Source organism: Camellia sinensis, chromosome 6, assembly GCF_055761805.1.
Source record: "Camellia sinensis isolate YWXY chromosome 6, ASM5576180v1, whole genome shotgun sequence".
NCBI classification, from domain to species: Eukaryota; Viridiplantae; Streptophyta; class Magnoliopsida; order Ericales; family Theaceae; genus Camellia; species Camellia sinensis.
The window spans coordinates 60721869-60742515 of record NC_138966.1 but is presented as its reverse complement, the minus strand read 5'-3'; the positions used below and the strand labels follow the sequence as shown (position 1 = coordinate 60742515).

General features: G+C 36.8%; 1 protein-coding gene across 13 annotated transcripts in view; it reads right to left on the bottom strand.

Annotated features, from left to right (window-relative positions):
- LOC114298511 (uncharacterized) overlaps positions 1–20647 on the bottom strand; it is a 50462-nt gene that overhangs the window by 15203 nt on the left and 14612 nt on the right. For all 13 annotated transcript variants that reach the window (XR_014332379.1, XR_003642040.2, XR_014332376.1 and 10 more), the window contains 3 exons: positions 4288–4620; positions 4084–4185; positions 3523–3820 (listed from right to left, as the gene is read on the bottom strand). Coding sequence is in view for 3 of the 13 variants with exons in the window: in XM_028243133.2 (XP_028098934.2) it covers positions 3523–3820; positions 4084–4185; positions 4288–4620 (733 nt within the window). In the remaining 10 variants the exon portion in view is untranslated. The remainder of the gene's footprint in view (positions 1–3522; positions 3821–4083; positions 4186–4287; positions 4621–20647) is intronic.

Here is a 20647-nt window from a genome sequence, read left to right as displayed (position 1 = left end):
CCACTATCTACCACTATCATATTATATACATGCCATTATCTACTACCAACACCACTATCATATTCTATACATGCCACTATCTACCACCAACACCACTATCATATTCTATACATGCCACTATCTACCACCAACACCACTATCATATTATATACATTAACTCAAATTTCCAGCACTCCCCCTCAAGCTGGTTTGAAGATATCTTCCATAGCCAGCTTGCTAGTCAGCTTATCAAATTGCTTCTTGTGTAGTCCCTTCGTTAGCACATCAGCTAATTGTTCACCTGTTGGAAGGTAGGTCATACAGATTATGCCAGCATTGATTTTCTCCTTGATGAAATGTTTATCCACTTCTATATGTTTTGTGCGATCATGTAGAACTGGATTATGAGCTATAGATATAGCTGCTTTGTTGTCACAATAGACCTTCATAGGTGTCGGGTGAGAAAGCTTTAATTCTTCAAGAATTCTTTTAATCCACATTACTTCACAGATTCCATGGGCAACAGCTCTGAACTCTGCTTCTGCACTACTTCTAGCTACCACATTCTGTTTTTTACTCCGCCATGTAACTAGGTTCCCACCTACAAAGGAGCAATATCCGGATGTTGATCTCCTGTCTGTAACACTTCCTGCCCAGTCTGCATCTGTGTATACTTCAACTTGAAGATGTCCATGTTTCTTGAACAGTAAGCCTCTCCCTGGAGTTCCTTTCAAATATCTTAAGATCTTATAAACGGCCTCAAAGTGCTCTGCCCCTGGTGAGTGCATGAACTGACTTACCATGCTGACTGCAAAGGCAATATCAGGCCGCGTATGAGACAAGTAAATCAATTTTCCCACAAGTCGCTGATATTGTTCCCTCTCTTTGACTTCTTCAGCCTTAGCAGCTTGTAACTTCAAGTTAGGTTCGATCGGAGTCTCTACCATCTTACAACCAAGCATACCTGTTTCTCCAAGGAGATCAAGAACATATTTTCTCTGATTAACGAATATACCTTCCTTGGATCTTGCAAATTCCATTCCGAGGAAATACTTGAGGGCTCCCAGATCCTTAATGTGAAATTCTTTTGCGAGTTTCTCTTTGAGGGCTGCTAACTCTGCTTCATCATTACCAGTTAAAATGATGTCATCAACATAAACAATCAAAATTGCAATTTTACTGTTTTTTGAATGTTTATAAAATATTGTGTGATCTGCTTGACTCTGCGAGAAGCCACAACTGATAACTGCCTTCCCAAAGCGTTCAAACCACGCTCTTGGTGATTGTTTGAGTCCGTATAATGACTTGTTCAATCTGCATACTCTGTCGCTTCCAAGTCTCTGCTCAAATCCCGGCGGTAGGCTCATGAACACCTCCTCTTCAAGATCACCATTGAGAAATGCATTTTTAATGTCAAGTTGATGTAGAGGCCAATCTGAATTTACTGCAAGAGATAACAGTACTCTGATGGAATTTATTTTAGCAACAGGAGCAAACGTCTCCTGATAGTCGATCCCATAAGTTTGAGTGAAGCCTTTAGCCACTAGTCTCGCCTTGTATCTCTCAACGCTTCCATCTGCGTTACATTTTATCGTAAATACCCATTTACACCCAACTGTTTTCTTGTCTTTGGGTAGATCAACTATCTCCCAAGTACCACTTCTCCTTAAAGCATTCATCTCCTCCATGACTGCTAATTTCCAATTCGGATCATCCAATGCTTCCTGTATATTCCTTGGAACAAACAAGTGTGAAATCCTAGATGTGAAAGCTCTATGGTTTTTAGACAGCCTTTGATAGGAGAGGTAATTTGCAATAGGATGTTTAATGCAATTTCGGACACCTTTCCTAATTGCTATAGGAACATCAAGGTCGGAAATAGAAGGAATAGGATTACCTAAAATTTCGATGCCAGAACTCGGGTGGACATTCGGGTCATTAGAATGGACATTCGGGTCATTATTCCTCAAATGAAATCGCTTCCTAGTATAAACCTGAAGCTCAGGATTTAGATCATTTTGTAGTACTTCTCCCCTTAAACAAGAATCTTCTTGACTAGGCACCATAGAACTTGGTTCTCCTAAGTGATCATTATCAGACAGATGTGGTTTTTGTGTAGGATAAATGACATTGGGGAGCGGGATAGAAATATCCCATGGAGTTTTCAGCGTCCCAACTGTCGAACAGCGGATCATTAACAGCAGGAGCCTTCTTGTCACCAGTGATGTAACCGATCTTTCCTTGCCCACGGATATACATCCGGACAGATTGTGACCAGCGGAGAAAATTATCACCATTTAGGCGGATGGTGGTGATTTGGACAGAGTGAGAGTTGAACGTTTTCACCGGAATGGCAGCAGCAGGGGTTGAAGTGGTTTCGGACGTGACTTCCGACATGGCTATGACGGTTTTAGGGCTGCTGTGTTTTTTGTGGCTCTGATACCAACTTAGAAAATATGAGGAAGAAGAACTCCGAAAATATGAGGAAGAAGGAATATATTTCTGTTATATTCAAAACTTCTTATCTTACAAGACCAAATAACACTCCTTATATAGGAGATATTACAAACATCATTATAACCCATTATATGCCACTTACATATTATATATTACCACTATCTACCACTATCATATTATATACATGCCATTATCTACTACCAACACCACTATCATATTCTATACATGCCACTATCTACCACCAACACCACTATCATATTCTATACATGCCACTATCTACCACCAACACCACTATCATATTATATACATTAACTCAAATTTCCAGCAATTAATTTATCAATAAGAGGATATTTCAATAAGTAGCATCAAATTTGATGAACTCATTTTTTAAGAATGTCATGTCAAAAATCGTCAATATCTTACCGTGAAATGATGAGCAAACAAAGGATGGATAATAAAACAAGGGGCATCAACAAATTAAATTGTGATGTACAGCAGGGGAAAAAAATACACACATAGGACCCAAAAAAAAAGGATTTGGTAACAAACAAGGACAATGAATAGTCAATTCCTCATATTGTCCATTGTTCTAAAATTTGGAAAAGATTGTGTCTTTCAAGCTAGAACTCGATAATGAAACTATTTTTAAAATTTCGCAATATAGCTATTTAAGGGTGTGAAATTTTATAATTTTGAGATTTTCTTCATTACTAGTATAATATGGGGATTTTTTCAAATTTTTTGGGGTGCAGTCACCCTCCTGTTCTCCCCTTGGATCCATCCTTGCATGATAATTTCGACCCTTGGGGACAGGAATATATTAAATATTTGTGACTAAATCATCAAATGTTTGTGTCTAACAGTACCATAAACATGCATGCCCATTTCAGGATTATTATTTTTTTTTTTTTTAATCAACAACGCCCATTTCAGGATATCAAAACACACAAAGAAAAAAGTGTACAAAAAAATTATGATTAAAACTACTAAAACGAGCTCAGATGACTATACAACAGAGCACATAAGGAAATGCACAAACCTTATCATTTTCATAATCTAAAATGAAACATCGAACACAAAAGTTACCTGAAGTTGCCAGTAATTTGTGCCGGATACATATCTCAACACCTATTTCCAACACCAACATGAGAATAAGTGCTGCAGCCAGGTGTGCAGAAACATGAAGAATCCCGATTATCAATCTTCTTTTCCGAGAGATCTTGGAGGGGACAAACGTGAATGCAGTTATGAACAATAGCAAAGCACCTGCTGAAGATACATATGAGTGTCCCAGCAAGTAAATAAAAGCATCCCATGCTGTTCTAAAGAAGCTCCTCATGTGACCAGAAAATGTGTCATCCTGCAAGATGTGGTCTAGCTTACACTAGAAACAGGATGGGAAATAATTAGTCATCTCGTTGTAGAACAATAACTTGATATATACTTTCTAGTTAAGCCAGTATGAAATTTCTTGCATAAAAACAGAAATTGATTGAACAAAGCAAGCAAACAACACTAATCTAGGATAGGCCTGGACAAGGTGGAAAGTGCATCACTTTTACAAACTTGAGGGGGAAGTTCAAGTCAAACAATATAAAATTCAGCTGCCAGGCATGATGAGTCTAAGAGAATTTATGAGAAACTCACCAGTGGGAACATAGAAAAGGCCAATATAAAATATATAATGCCACCAATGAAATCAAACTGCCAATTTTTCTTTCGAAATTTCAATATGTTTCCCAGGGCAATCTGCAGCAAGATTAACAGCACATCATAAAATCAAAACTGTCAATATATTATAGCACCAATGAAACAACAAAAGAAAATGGCAAGGAGATAGAGATTCTTTACCCTGCTTGAATCCTCAAAAGAAGGATAAGCAGCCTTGCTCTCATAGGAAGTTTCATCTAATTTCTTGAAATTACTGAAGACATGCGTGGGATGCAAAAAAGCGCCACCACAACCATTAACAAGTAAATGTTGCACATAAACTGGCTTATCTGATGGAACATACGAATGACGCATATAATGATGCAAGTCCCCAGCCATCCAAAGTTTACACCTTCCTTTCAAACAGTCACGTATCAGATATGAGACATTCTTCCCTGTTTTGTCATTCCAGTACCAATCAAGAAGCCAGTTTGGTTCATGTGTCATTATGATGACCAAATCATTCTCTCCAACCTGGATAGAACTTTCACTTAACATTGAATACAAAAAGAAAAAAAATAACCCCATAAATTTGACTAACTCTTGAATAACACAACATAATTCACCACCCCCATATACTTTTAATACGATGATGAAATGACAACCATGCTATGCTCAGATTTGTTTGGATAAATAACAAAGAATTTATTTACACACACATACACCAACCCAAGGAAGAGGCAACGTCAGGAAAAGAAAACAAGGATACATCTTACAGAAACAGAATCCCAAGTATTCGTCAAATAAGTGGCATATATTTGTTGTATCAACAAATATTCTAAATCTTGTGAACAAATTTTCATAATATTGGTCAATTACCTGAAAAACAACAATTAAGTTGAGGGATTGAATCATATTAAATGGATGCCAATAAGAACCTACAAATACTGAAATTAGAGGATAAATAAAACTTGATTTTTTTTTTCTTTTTTTAATCAAGAATGCTTATCCTCTTCACGCTTTGTGGCCTATCATATCCTAAAATTACAGGTCGAAACCTTCTAAAAGAAAGTTCAGTCTATAACAGTAACCTATCAGCAGTCAGGGCTGAAAATTGACTCCTAAAACCATTGATAAAATCGCTAAAAGAAAACACTGAGAAATAATGAAGAGACCATAACCTAGTGTTAGTCCCATTGGTCTAGAAGACTGCTAAAGGTGGACTGACGCAGACCCATAAGTGACTGCCCACAATGCTGAACCCATACTTTCATGCTTAAACTAGCTTTTCTGCCATTGCACGAAGCAATGGCCATTCAAAACTAAACAAAAATATCAGAATTTGGCTAGATAACTACATTAAATCATTTCCCTAACATAAAAGGAATTCATCCTTGAGCTTTTCTCTTGACATTGTCAGCTTCTTTCATTCATAGTAAGTGCCTGCCCTCATACTCAAACTGACATTCTCACGTATGAAGCAAAAATACTTCTACAAGGTAGTCTTATATGTGTCATATCCATATATATATATTTGGATAAATAGTGGTAATTTTATAACAAAAGAGCATCAAGCCAATGCTAACAAATACATCTTAGGCTATCAATAAACCCAAAACCTAAACACAGAGAGCATCTCCAGTACTTTAAAAATGTAACAATAACATAAAAGTACTTTTTCAATAATTTAGAATAGTATCTGATACACCTCATATACCATGAGACACACATCTGACACATCTTGGACATCAAAATGTGTCGTGTGTAGTAAATAGTAACTAAGCATGATTGTTAGAGAAATACAAAACAAACTTTCAAATTTTTAGATTACTTCATATAGAAGAAAATTTGAATTTATCTTACTGGAAAAAAAAAATATATATATATATATATATAATAATGAGAATGTGAAATCAGGTTTGGTTCCAAGTCCATGTCTTAGAACATAATCCTTATTTTTCTTATGTAAATTCTAATAGCACAAGTGAGGAATTTTGAATTTTTGATAAATTCAAAATGGAAGATAATTCGTCAAGTACATACTATGAAAATATCTATTTTTTCAATTTATTTATACAATGCATACATAGTGCATGTAAATTGCAGTGTTCTTGATGTATTCATTTCATTTTTTCTTTGTTTTTTTCCGTATAACATAGGACTAATTTGTTTCATTTCATGTGATATCCATATGCCACACGATATCCATGATCACAGATTCTCACTCAACAATCCTAAGTTTAACAAAATATCAAAGGCTAGCCATAAATATATTTGGTACATATGCTAGTACTTCTACACTATATGAACATGCAAGACTTGCTATGAACCAAAGATTCTTCTAAAACTTCCTCACAAGACAAATTTCATGCTTCTCAAAGAATTGTAATACATTAAGCAATAGCAAGCTACAAATATAACCATACATGCACTTAAATATGTCGTTTATACTTTATAACCAAATAACCACACATTCACTTAAATATGTTGTTTATACTTTATAGGCATTCTAGACCTGTTATACACCTAGGTTCTTTGCATTCTTCATATCAGGAATCAAATGACACGAATTGGGTATTTAACTAAACCAACTCCAACCAACAACCAACCACAATCCCATCTATATGCCAATGCATGTTGTAATCGACATGATTACCATAAATATTTTGAATTATCGAGGTGGCATCAGTGATCAGATTCATATTGAAAGTGTACTTTAAGTACAAGAGGGGGTCAAAAAGGCCAAGCAAAATAGGTTATACAGAGTATAAGAAGCTCAAGAAAGGCTAAATTCAGAAAAGTGATGATACCTGGACATTAGCATGATTTCATAGAAAAAATTATAGAAATCTTCTATAATTATGTTTCTAGTATTATTTGAGTTATTTTATTATTATTATTATTATTATTATTATTATTATTATTATTATGTTTTCAAGAATTTTTAAGGTTAGGGGTATTTTGATAATTTTATATTTGCTGGCATGGGCTATATGAGTCATCCATGGGTCGTTTAGTGGATCAAATTATTTAATTAGTCTTTGTTTTTGTTTCTTATTTGGTCTTAAATTAGTTTTAGAAATCAAAAATATTTTAGTAGTTTTCTTTTTTTGGTTCTAGTTGGTTTACAAAGTCTCCTAGTCCAACATAATGTCATGTAATGCTTATAATTTAATGGAGTTGATATTTTAGAAAATTTCAAGAACTTTTGAAGCTTCTTTATGGATTGCGTGATGCAATCAAACCCTAAGTGTAATGCCTAAAGGATTATAGGAGTAATTCCTAGGCCTATCTTCTTCTTTCTTTTTCCTTTTTGTTTCAATTTACTATTCTCGGATTACTATTCACAGCCCTCTAAAAGTGCATTTTTCAACCTCAAAACTCTATCCAATCACCTCCAAATCAACCTAATCCCTTCTCCTACCTATTAGCCTTCAATTTAACCCTTTAAACCCTAAATTACTTGCTGTTAAGGCCGTCAAATAACATTTGTTTTCTAAATTCAGCATTGTCCTAAATGGGTTTGGTATCAATGCCTAAGGTTCCGCTATGATGATTTCACCTTGTGGGAGATCATATACAAGTTGATTGACTTGGGAAGAGGGTAAAACCCGTCTTAGAGAAAAAATTCATCTAAGGGACCTTCAAGATGATTTTCTTGATCAATTGTATACACTTGAGCAAGGTGATATGTGTGTGATTGATTATGCAAGACAATAGAGGGAGTTATTTATCAAGTCTGGAGTTATCAAAAGTGAACGGATGACTATTGTTCGTTTCCAAAGTGGATTGAGAATTGGAATTAAAACAAAAATGTCTCATGCATATATAAAAGATCTTGATGCTATTGAAACAGCTATACAAGTTGAGTTTTTTGTAAAATTTAGGAAGAAATCTACAATTTTGAAGCCTGCGCATAATGGAAAAACTGTCTAACAAGAGAAACCAACAAAAATTCATAAACAAAGGGCTAAAGTGCCACAAGAAGATGCATCACAAGAAGTACCACAAGATTATGTTGAATTGCATGATGAAGCATTAGTTGAAAAGGAGGATGAAAGTTTGGAGTCCATGATCGTTGATACAAGCTAGAGCATTCAAATTGATTGCAAGTAATACATCACAAAGCCAAAAAAGAATGGAATGGATGGGCAAAATTTTGCAATTCTACACTCGTATCAATTTAAGGGTTCATCTTCTACTTCCATTAATTTCGTCATTCCCGAAAAATTCAACTTTAGAGTTGAAAATATCTTCTTGCTTCCATTGCTACCTCTAATAAAGAAGAAACAATGTTTCCAACTTGAAGATTTTAATGTGAAGCCATGAATGCAATTTCAAAACTTATGAATTCTTATACTTTCAACACTTTAAAACTTGAGGTCGAGTTTTTTCCAACCAAGGGAGAATGATGCAGAGTATAAGAAGCTCAAGAAAGCTTAAATTTAGAGAAGTAATGATACTTGGACATTGGCATGATTTCATAAAAAAAACTTATAGAAATCTTCTATAATTATGTTTCTAGTATTATTAGTTTCCTATTTTATTATTATTTTTATGTTTTCTAAAATTTTTAAGGTAAGGAATATTTTGGTAATTTTGTATATGTTGACATGGGCTGTATGGATTACCCATGGGTCATCTAGTGAGTCAAGTTATTTAATTAGTCTTTGTTTTTGTTTCTTATTTGGTCTTAAATTAGATTTAAAAATCAAAGATTTTTTTTTTTTTTTTTTTTTCAGTTGGTTTAGGAAGTCTCCTAATCCTATATAAAGTCATGTAACGCTTATAATTTAATGGAGTTGATATTCTAGAAAATTTCAAAAGCGTTTGAAGCTACTTAATGGATTGTGTGATGCAATCAAACCCTAGGCGTCATGCCTAAGGGATTATAGCAATGATTCCAAGTCCTATTTCCTTCTTTCTTTTTCTTTTCTATTTCAATTTACTATTCTTGGATTACTATTCCCAGTCCTCTCAAAGTGCATTTTTTAACCTCAAAACCCTATCAAATCACCTCCAAATCAACCATAATCCCTTCACGTACGTATCAACCTTCAATTTAACCCTTTTAAACCCTAAATTACTCACTGTTAAGACCGTCAAATAACCTCTGTTTTCAAAATTCAGCACTATACTACATCAATAGGTCAAGGCTTTTAAAAACAGACATGATGTTAAAATATTTCCTAGTTAGAATATTTCCTTATTTCTACATTTAGATTAGATTGTTATTGATTGATTGATTGATTGTAATTCCTTAATCAATACCTTAGGGCTTCCTTTTGTAACAGTTGATTGATTAATATAAAAGGTGATGATATCATAATCATCATCAAAGCTTTGTATTCTCTTAAATTATATGATATCAGAGCCAAAACCCTAAAAACCATCACCCACACAGCCGCCGCGCCAACCAACCACCACCTATCACCACCCATCCTCTACCGCTAGTCCCTGAGTCTCTGTTGGAACCAGCCAAGGTCCTACAGAGCTGTTTCGGCTTCAGACAAAGGCCCCTCTGGCCTAGCCTGAAGCATAACCAAAGTCAATCAAAGGGCTCTCTACCCTAGTCAACCCTTGTGAGGGTTGTCCTAGCCTCTATTTGTGTATTTCAACTACTGTGGATGAGTGTTTGTGTAACGGCCTCAAAATGCGTGTCATGATGATCGTTATGTAATTATGAATTAATATGATTTAATTTAGAAATATCTGTCTGAATTGAGAAAATATATGTTGGGACTACGACTTCAGAACTATAATTGAGGACCTTACCGGGTTCAAAAACTGAAATTGAGTAGATGGATATGCTAATGGGAATTTTTAGTGTCATTTGGGAAGTTTAATTGAAAATTAATTTCGTCTGATTCACTAAGTTGTGTTTGGCTTAACTTTTATACAACTCTATATGTATATGAGATATGAGCTCATTCTTATCAACTAAGACCCAACAAAAATCTAAGAGAGAGTTCTAGAGAACTCCAAGGAAGAGGAAGAGGAGAGAGCTTGAAGAAAAAGGAGGAAGAGTAAAGCTTTGATCTCTATTAATCATCCATCGAAGGTAGGATTTCACTCCTAATTCCTTGAATTTGACACATCTACATGCATATCCTCTTGAATTTAAGCTTAATCAAGAAAGAATCATGCATCTTTGAAAGGGGTTTTGTGGTGTATGAGGTAGAATACCTATATGAGCATGCATGGTTAGATTAGTAGGAGTTAGCTCAAGATCTTGACATACAAGGCATGAGTTCTGTAAGTCTTGTGCATACACTTGCACTCTTGCATGCTTCTTGAGATTTAAAGAGAAAACTCCATATATTTTGAGAATTGGGACTCAAATATGCATGTTTTATGATTTTGCATTTCAAGTCTAAGTTTTGATCTTTTACATGGCAATTAGGTTTTGGTATGAAGTTCTAATTTTTATTTGATGTTAGAAATTGTTCATTAAACTTGTTTTGATGAGTTTTGAGCCTTGAATTGCATGAAAATAAAGTTGATTTTGCAAAAGAATGAGTTCCCATTCAAAGCAGATTTTCGGATTGGTTTTACACCCAGACCGCTCGAGCGGCCTGGGCCACCACTCAAGCGGCCAAACCTCTTTTGGCTTAAAATGCATACTGCTTAATCACCACCCATGCAGCCAAGCCACTGCACGTGCGGCCAAACAGGGCAGTTTTTCCCGTTTTGTTTCTTTCCGTTTTCTGACTTTCGGGCTTCATTTACATGGTTTTCACGTGAAATTTACATCCATTAGCATCTCATAAGCATGATAGAAATTAAAAGAAGCATGGAGGTAACTGAACAAATGAGTAACGGATAATCGAATAGAATCAACTGAATGACTCGAATGTGTATTGAGAAATTGTGCTATAAATGTTTGTGTTTGTAGGTCAAGACTCGAAAATCGAACAACTGGTTTTGGAAGCCCACAGTGAGTAACATTTCTATAAAGATATATTGATATGAAATATGTTTCAACTGTTATGCGATAAGTTATAATTTTTGAAATGCTATTTTGATTATGTGAACGAATATCTTATTTGCGAATCTATTATGGCGTCCACAGATAGTCCCAAGTCTTTGGAGACAACATGTAAATGTGGTCCATGACACATATGTGATACGAGATCTTGTTAGCCACTTCATTGTAGTGATATGTGTTTTATCAGTCTCCGGAACCGATTGCTCTAGTCGGAAGACGACATGTGATTTCTTCTGTGAGATGTATCATTATGTTATGTTATAATATGAGACTGATATGAATGATTGTATCATGATTTGTTTTACGGATATTTCTGATATGAGACAGATATAAATGATTGTGTCATAATTTGTTTTACGGATATGTTATATTTGGAATTCGTTCACTAATCCCTTTACTTTAATGTTATTCACTGGGCTTTAACTCACTGTTTATGTATATAAATGTATAGGTGAGCATCCTGGAGATCAAGTCTAGAAGGAGTTTTTAGCCGAATCACCGTTTTGAAGCCTACCAAGTTATTTTGATTGCCTCAGAGTTAGGGCTAGGCCTGGAAGGCCGTTGTCAAGCTTTTGATCTTGATGTACACTTTCTACACGCGCATATGTTTTATATAATATATTATGTTATAAGTTATGTATCGTTATATGGGTAAATTAACGTTTATATGTGTACATGTTTGTTCATATAGATGCATAGCTCATTAAACCATTGGTATTTTTGTATATTGCTTTCGCTAGCCCCAATTATTTTTGATTGTATAGGAAGGCCTTTGGTAATCTTGGATTGCTGGCCGGTTACAACGCAAAACCTACAGGGGCGGGTTTGAGTCATGACAGTTTGAGGGCTGCCCATCTTTTGTTGCCCCAAGTTTCTTTTCTACCCTTGTTTTGATTAGAGGTTTGATTTCCCATGTTTGATTTATTTTTTGGGTCCATAAATGACCCATTAATTTGATTGTTATGCTCCCATAATAGTCTGTATGTGATTTTGCTTGTTCTAGCCCATTCCGTTCCTCTTTCCATTCTTGTTGTTCGTGCAAGATTTTTCGGGCTGAAATTGTAGAGTTCTTATGGCTAACCTAACTACTGAATTTACCACTACTTCTCACCCATCTAACGAGGAGAGCTCCAGTCCAACTATGACTACTACATTTGAGAACCTGAACCCTAGCCTCAAAATCACCACCGTTCTGTTTAATGATCAGAATTACCTTTCATGGTCTCAGTGTCAGACACTTTTTCCTAAGAGTAGAGAGAAGATGGGATATGTTACCAGGTATTACAGATCCCAGCTATGAACAATGGGAGATTACCAACTCTTTAATCATAGGGTGTCTCATTCATTACATGGTTCCTAAGATTAGTGAAGGCTACTTATCCATGGATATTGCCCAGGATATTTAGGAAGCAGGCGCTGCTACATATTCTCGAAAAGGAAATTTTTCTCGGTCTTTTGAGCCGTGCCGGTCTATTGAGCGCTCAGTAAAAGGGGAGCAAATAGTTCTTTAGTATTACACCTTTCTGACTAATTGATGGAAACGCCTAGATCATCTCCTGAATTACAAGCCTGTCTGTATAGTGGACTCAATTGGTTACCGGAAGTTTTTTGCACAGGAGAGGGTCTTCAAGTTTCTAGAAGGCCTCAATGTGGAGTTTGATCCGGTCCGGAGTCATGTCCTTGGCATGGATGTTCTTCCATCTCTTCAGAAGGCCTTTGCATATGTATAGAATGAGAAGAGTCGTCGTTCTGTTATGTTACCACCGGCTACTGGAGACAATTCAGCCTTACTTTCAGCTCCTCGAGATGAGGCTAGTTTGTCACTACCTTTTTCTCATCCTTTAGGGAATGATACTATGGTCTGTGATTACTGCCGCATGATGTGGCATACTCGTGAGACATGTTGGAAGCTTCATAGTGCTCCATCAGGGAGTCAGGGTGACCGGTCTAGTACTAGTGGCAGTCTATCAGGCCAATTTATAAAACATGGCTCTAATCCACAGGCCCATCAATCTAGTGTTGTTGACACTCTTGATTCTACTTCCGCTTGAGTTAGTCCGACTTTTGATAGCTTATCTAGCATGACTTCTCCTAAGCTCGAGGATGTTCTGCATCATTTGCTGGACCGTTGGTCTTCTACTACTCTCAGTGCATCTTTCTTATCATTTGCCCGTTCAAGTAACTTAGCTTATTCTCCTAGTGCTTTTCTTTCCCATAAGTCTTTGTCATAGATTATTGATTCTAGTGCCTCAAATCATATGTCTGGGTCTTTTGACCTTTTCTCAGCATATAAGACCTCTTCAGGTCAAAAAAAAGTTAGGATTGCAGATGGTACTGTTTCTTCTATATCTGAGAAAAGTTTAATTCATGTCACCCCTATCTTAACTCTGTCTTCAGTGCTCCACGTTCCCAACTTTTTCTGTTAAGCTTTTATTCTTGAGTCATATCACTAAGGATTTGAACTATAGAGTGACATTTTTTTTTTCCTAATCATTGTCTTTTTCAAGACCTTGTCACGAGGAGGACAATTGGCAATGGTAGTGCAGAAAATGGTCTCTATTTCTTGGATCAGACAAACAAGCTTGCTCATCATTCTATCAAATTCCCCACCACCAAGGAGGATTTATGGTTATGGTATCGATGTCTTGGGCATCCTTCTTTTCATTTCTTAGCCATTTATTTCCGTCTGTTTTTACAAACAATAATGCTTCTCAATTTCTTTGTGAGTCTTGTCAACTTGGCAAACAACACAAAGCTTCTATTGCTCCTAGACTTAATAAAAGTTTAGCTCATTTTTCTTTAATACATTCTAATGTATGGGATCCATCTCGTGTTGTGTCTTTAAAAGGCCATAGATGGTTTGTTACCTTTATAGATGATTTTTCTCGTACTACTCGGATGTATCTCATGAAAGCAAAAAGTGAGGTTTTCTTTGTGTTTCAAAATTTTTATAAAATGATTTGTACTCAATTTGGAATAGTTGTCAAAATCTTAAATTCTGATAATGGGGATGAATACATTGATTTGAGGTTAGAGAGCTATTTTTTCACTCATGGCATTATACATCAGACATCTTGCACCAATACCCCTTAACAAAACAGGGTTGCGGAGCGCAAAAATCGTCATCTTCTTGATATGGCTCACTGCATGTGTTTTTCTATGTGTATCTTGGTCTTACAGGGGCGAGGCCGTTCTCACCGTGGCCTATCACATTAATCGTCTACCTACCCAGGTGTTGTAAAAACAAACTCCACTTCAAGTCCTCCTAGGTTCAAAGTCTTTGTTTTCCATTCCCCTAAAATATTCGGCTGCGTTTGTTTTGTCCACAATCATTCTCCTACTTGTGGGACTCTCGCTCTCTCAAGTGTGTTTTCCTCGGATACTAGCCTACTCAAAAGGGATATAAGTGTCATCACCCTCCTTCTCGTAAGTGGTTTGTGTCCATGGATGTCACTTTCTTTGAGTCCCAGTCCTTACTTCTTGTCTTCTCCGATGTCATAGTGCTGGAAATTTGTGATAATGTATATAATATGATAGTGGTGTTGGTGAAGGATAGTGGCATGTATAGAATATGATAGTGGTGTTGGTGGTAGATAGTGGCATGTATATAATATGATAGTGGTAGATAGTGGTAATATATAATATGTAAGTGGCATATAATGGGTTATAATGATGTTTGTAATATCTCCTATATAAGGAGTGTCATTTGGTCTTGTAAGATAAGAAGTTTTGAATATAACACAAATATATTCCTTCTTCCTCATATTTTCGGAGTTCTTCTTCCTCATATTTTCTAAGTTGGTATCAGAGCAACAACAAACACAGCAGCCCTAAAACCGTCATAGCCATGTCGGAAGTCACGTCCGAAACCACTTCAACCCCTGCCGCTGCCATTCCGGTGAAAACGTCCAACTCTCACTCTGTCCAAATCACCACCATCCGCCTAAATGGTGATAATTTTCTCCGCTGGTCACAATCTATCCGGATGTATATCCGTGGGCAAGGAAAGATCGGTTACATCACTGGTGACAAGAAGGCTCCTGCTGTTAATGATCCGCTGTTCGACAGTTGGGACGCTGAAAACTCCATGGTTATGACATGGTTGGTCAATTCCATGGAGGAGGATATAAGCTCTAATTACATGTGCTATACTACTGCACAAGAATTGTGGGATAATGTTAGTCAGATGTATTCTGACCTAGGAAATCAATCTCAAGTTTTCGAATTAACTTTGAAGTTGGGAGAGATTCGTCAAGGAGATGATTCCGTCACCAAATATTTCAATTCGTTGAAAAGGTTGTGGCAGGATCTTGACATCTTCAACACATACGAATGGAAATCGGTTGACGACTACAACCACCACAAGAAAACTGTGGAAGACAGCCGTATTTACAAGTTTCTTGCCGGCCTCAACATTGAGTTCGATGAAGTGCGAGGAAGAATTATTGGCAGACCTCCTCTCCCATCCATTGGCGAAGTATTTGCCGAAGTCAGAAGGGAAGAGAGCCGAAGGAGCGTCATGCTTAAGAAAAAAGGTACTGGTGAATCAATTGAAATTTCTGCTTTAATTAGCGATGCTGCGGCCAACAAGGCTGCAAATTACCAGCGCAGGTTTGATGATAAGCCACGGGTCTGGTGTGATTTTTGCAACAAGCCTCGCCATACACGCAAAACGTGTTGGAAGATCCATGGCAAACCTGTCAACTGGAAAAGCAGCAAACAAGGAGAGAAAAATCGTGGCTTTCCTACCGCTAATGAAGCCGATTCAGGTCCCTTCAACAAAGAGCAGATTGATCAACTCTTAAAGCTGATAAAATCCAACTCCTCATCCGGTACTCCTAGTGTTTTGTTGGCACAAACAGGTAGAAATCCTAAAGCCTTCTCTTGCCTAAACTTCTCTCCGTGGATCATAGATTCCGGTGCCTCCGATCACATGACTAGTTTTTCCCATTTATTTAGTACCTATTTCCCTTGTTCTGGTCATGACAAAATCAGAATAGCCGATGGTAGTTTTTCATCTATTGCAGGAAAAGGATTTATTAAACTAACTGAGAAAATTAATCTCAATGCTGTTCTTCACGTCCCCAACTTAGCCTGTAACCTTTTGTCTGTCAGTAAACTATCTAAGGATTCTAATTGTCGTGTTACATTTTTTGAATCCCATTGTGAATTTCAGGACCAGAACTCGGGGATGATGATTGGGCGTGCTAGGATGCTTGAAGGTCTTTACTACTTTGATGAAGTACCTGCTAGTAATAAAAAAAAGCTCAGAGCTTTAATAGTACTAGTTCAATCTCTGTTCAAGAAAAAATAATGCTATGGCACTATAGGCTAGGACATCCTAGTTTTCTTTATCTGAAACATTTATTTCCAGAATTATTTAAAGGGATTGATTGCTCTTCTTTTCATTGTGAAAGTTGCATTTTTGCAAAATTTCATCGCTCTACTTATTTGCCGAAACCTTACCAGGCTTCCAAACCTTTTTATTTGATTCATAGTGATGTTTGGGGCCCTTCTAAAATCACTACTCTTTCTGGTAAAAAATGGTTTGTTACATTTATTGATGACCATACCCGCTTATGTTGGATTTATTTGATGAATAAAAAATCTGACGTGAAAAATTTATTCATAAATTTTTACAATATGATTGAAAACCAATTTCAAACCAAAATTGGTATTTTACATTCTGATAATGGAACAGAATATTTCAATGAGCAGTTGGGTGAGTTTTTGAAAAAAAATGGGATTTTTCATCAATCTACATGTCGGGATACCCCTCAACAAAATGGCATTGCAGAACGAAAAAATAAACATCTACTTGAAGTAGCACGTGCTATAATGTTTTACATGCATGTTCCTAAATATTTATGGGGTGAAGCAATTTTAACAGCCTCTTATTTGATAAACAGGATGCCTACAAAGGTGTTAACATACAAAACACCTTTTGATTGTCTCAAAACTTTTTTTCCTGACACGAGGTTGTTTTCTGATTTACCCGCCAAAGTTTTTGGATGTACTGCCTATGTTCATGTTCCCAGTCAATTTCGTTCAAAACTTGACCCCCGTGCTATAAAATGTGTTTTTTTGGGTTATTCCTCAAACAAAAAGGGGTATAAGTGTTTCGATCCTCAAACCAAGAAATTTCATGTGAGTATGGATGTGTCATTTGTGGAAACAAAATCCTATTTCCCCAACACTTCTCTTCAGGGGGAGACAAGTGGAGTAGAAGACCGTTTTTGGGATATTTCTATCCCGCTCCCCAATGTCATTTATCCTACCCAAAAACCACATCTGTCTGATAGTGATCACTTAGGAGAACCAAGTTCTATGGTGCCTAGTCAAGAAGATTCTTGTTTAGGGGGAGAAGTACTACAAAATGATCTAAATCCTGAGCTTCAGGTTTATACTAGGAAGCGATTTCATCTGAGGAATAATGACCCGAATGTCCATCCTAATGACCCGAATGTCCACCCGAGTTCTGGCATCAAAATTTTAGGTAATCCTATTCCTTCTATTTCCGACCTTGATGTTCCTATAGCAATTAGGAAAGGTGTCCGAAATTGCATTAAACATCCTATTGCAAATTACCTCTCCTATCAAAGACTGTCTAAAAACCATAGAGCTTTCACATCTAGGATTTCACACTTATTTGTTCCAAGGAATATACAGGAAGCATTGGATGATCCGAATTGGAAATTAGCAGTCATGGAGGAGATGAATGCTTTAAGGAGAAGTGGTACTTGGGAGATAGTTGATCTACCCAAAGACAAGAAAACAGTTGGGTGTAAATGGGTGTTTACGATAAAATGTAACGCAGATGGAAGCGTTGAGAGATACAAGGCGAGACTGGTGGCTAAAGGCTTCACTCAAACTTATGGGATCGACTATCAGGAGACGTTTGCTCCTGTTGCTAAAATAAATTCCATCAGAGTACTGTTATCTCTTGCAGTAAATTCAGATTGGCCTCTACATCAACTTGACATTAAAAATGCATTTCTCAATGGTGATCTTGAAGAGGAGGTGTTCATGAGCCTACCGCCGGGATTTGAACAGAGACTTGGAAGCGACAGAGTATGCAGATTGAACAAGTCATTATACGGACTCAAACAATCACCAAGAGCGTGGTTTGAACGCTTTGGGAAGGCAGTTATCAGTTGTGGCTTCTCGCAGAGTCAAGCAGATCACACAATATTTTATAAACATTCAAAAAACAGTAAAATTGCAATTTTGATTGTTTATGTTGATGACATCATTTTAACTGGTAATGATGAAGCAGAGTTAGCAGCCCTCAAAGAGAAACTCGCAAAAGAATTTCACATTAAGGATCTGGGAGCCCTCAAGTATTTCCTCGGAATGGAATTTGCAAGATCCAAGGAAGGTATATTCGTTAATCAGAGAAAATATGTTCTTGATCTCCTTGGAGAAACAGGTATGCTTGGTTGTAAGATGGTGGAGACTCCGATCGAGCCTAACTTGAAGTTACAAGCTGCTAAGGCTGAAGAAGTCAAAGAGAGGGAACAATATCAGCGACTTGTAGGGAAATTGATTTACTTGTCTCATACGCGGCCTGATATTGCCTTTGCAGTCAGCATGGTAAGTCAGTTCATGCACTCACCAGGGGCAGAGCACTTTGAGGCCGTTTATAAGATCTTAAGATATTTGAAAGGAACTCCAGGGAGAGGCTTACTGTTCAAGAAACATGGGCATCTTCAAGTTGAAGTATACACAGATGCAGACTGGGCAGGAAGTGTTACAGACAGGAGATCAACATCCGGATACTGCTCCTTTGTAGGTGGGAACCTAGTTACATGGCGGAGTAAAAAACAGAATGTGGTAGCTAGAAGTAGTGCAGAAGCAGAGTTCAGAGCTGTTGCCCATGGAATCTGTGAAGCAATGTGGATTAAAAGAATTCTTGAAGAATTAAAGCTTTCTCACCCGACACCTATGAAGGTCTATTGTGACAACAAAGCAGCTATATCTATAGCTCATAATCCAGTTCTACATGATCGCACAAAACATATAGAAGTGGATAAACATTTCATCAAGGAGAAAATCAATGCTGGCATAATCTGTATGACCTACCTTCCAACAGGTGAACAATTAGCTGATGTGCTAACAAAGGGACTACACAAGAAGCAATTTGATAAGCTGACTAGCAAGCTGGCTATGGAAGATATCTTCAAACCAGCTTGAGGGGGAGTGCTGGAAATTTGTGATAATGTATATAATATGATAGTGGTGTTGGTGAAGGATAGTGGCATGTATAGAATATGATAGTGGTGTTGGTGGTAGATAGTGGCATGTATATAATATGATAGTGGTAGATAGTGGTAATATATAATATGTAAGTGGCATATAATGGGTTATAATGATGTTTGTAATATCTCCTATATAAGGAGTGTCATTTGGTCTTGTAAGATAAGAAGTTTTGAATATAACACAAATATATTCCTTCTTCCTCATATTTTCGGAGTTCTTCTTCCTCATATTTTCTAAGTCATAGTCCTCCCTTTAAGGGAAGCCTTGGTGTGAAGAGATTCCCTGTTGCTCCTATGGTGGAACCAGTTGTTTCTGCACCACCTTTACTGAGACTTAAGTCCCATCAAATGGATCAAATGGGATCAGATACATGTACCCTTCTTCTCCAAGCGGCTCTATCAAAGGCCATTTCGTTAGTCAAATTAAGTAAATTCATATCTCTATTTACAACGCTAACCAACGTTAATCTAGGCCTACCCGGTCCCCTAATGCTTCCATCTACCGTCACTGCATCGCATCTCTTTACTACTGCCTCTATTGGTCTCCATTGAATATGACCAAACCATCTCAATCGATTCTCTCTCAACTTATTTTCTATCGGTGCTGCTACTTCCCATTCCTAAATTCACTCATTTCTAATTCTGTCTTATCTAGTTTTGCCACACATCCCCTTAGCATCCTTATCTTAGCCACGCTCATCTTATCTACATGTTGTTTCTTAGTTGCGCAACACTCCGTCCACACGTAAGTTTTGTATTCTCTTAAATTACACATGATGGTAAATGATTCAAATCAATATTATTCCTAAATATAGCCAAATGGCCTTCACACAGACAGATTATTCCGAGAGTTATATCAAACAAACTTTGTCCAGTTGTGTTAGTCTAGTTTCATGAATTTTGCATATTCACAAACATTATTGTCAATAAATAACGCAAAATATCCAATAAATAACGTAAAAGATCCAACAAAGAACTAAAACTTTCATAGTAGCAAACATTTCAGAACATTCAAGGGAAATAGTACATCAAAACCAAGCTTCTCAAAGAAAACCATTTCTCAACAAATAGAAAATGGTAAAATATTATCCTAATTGATCGCACTAACTAATCTTCCTCTTTTCTTTTTTTCCCTGGTGGGTATGGCACGAGCAATTATAATGGTCAATGAGTTGAAGGCAATAGCATGGGATCAATAAGCCTCTAGCCCAAACTGAACTTCAAACAATGGCTTAATTACAAGAACCCCCCCCCCCCCCAAAAAAAAAAAAAAAAAAAAAAAACGAACTACGTAAATGTACAAACACACCCCTTT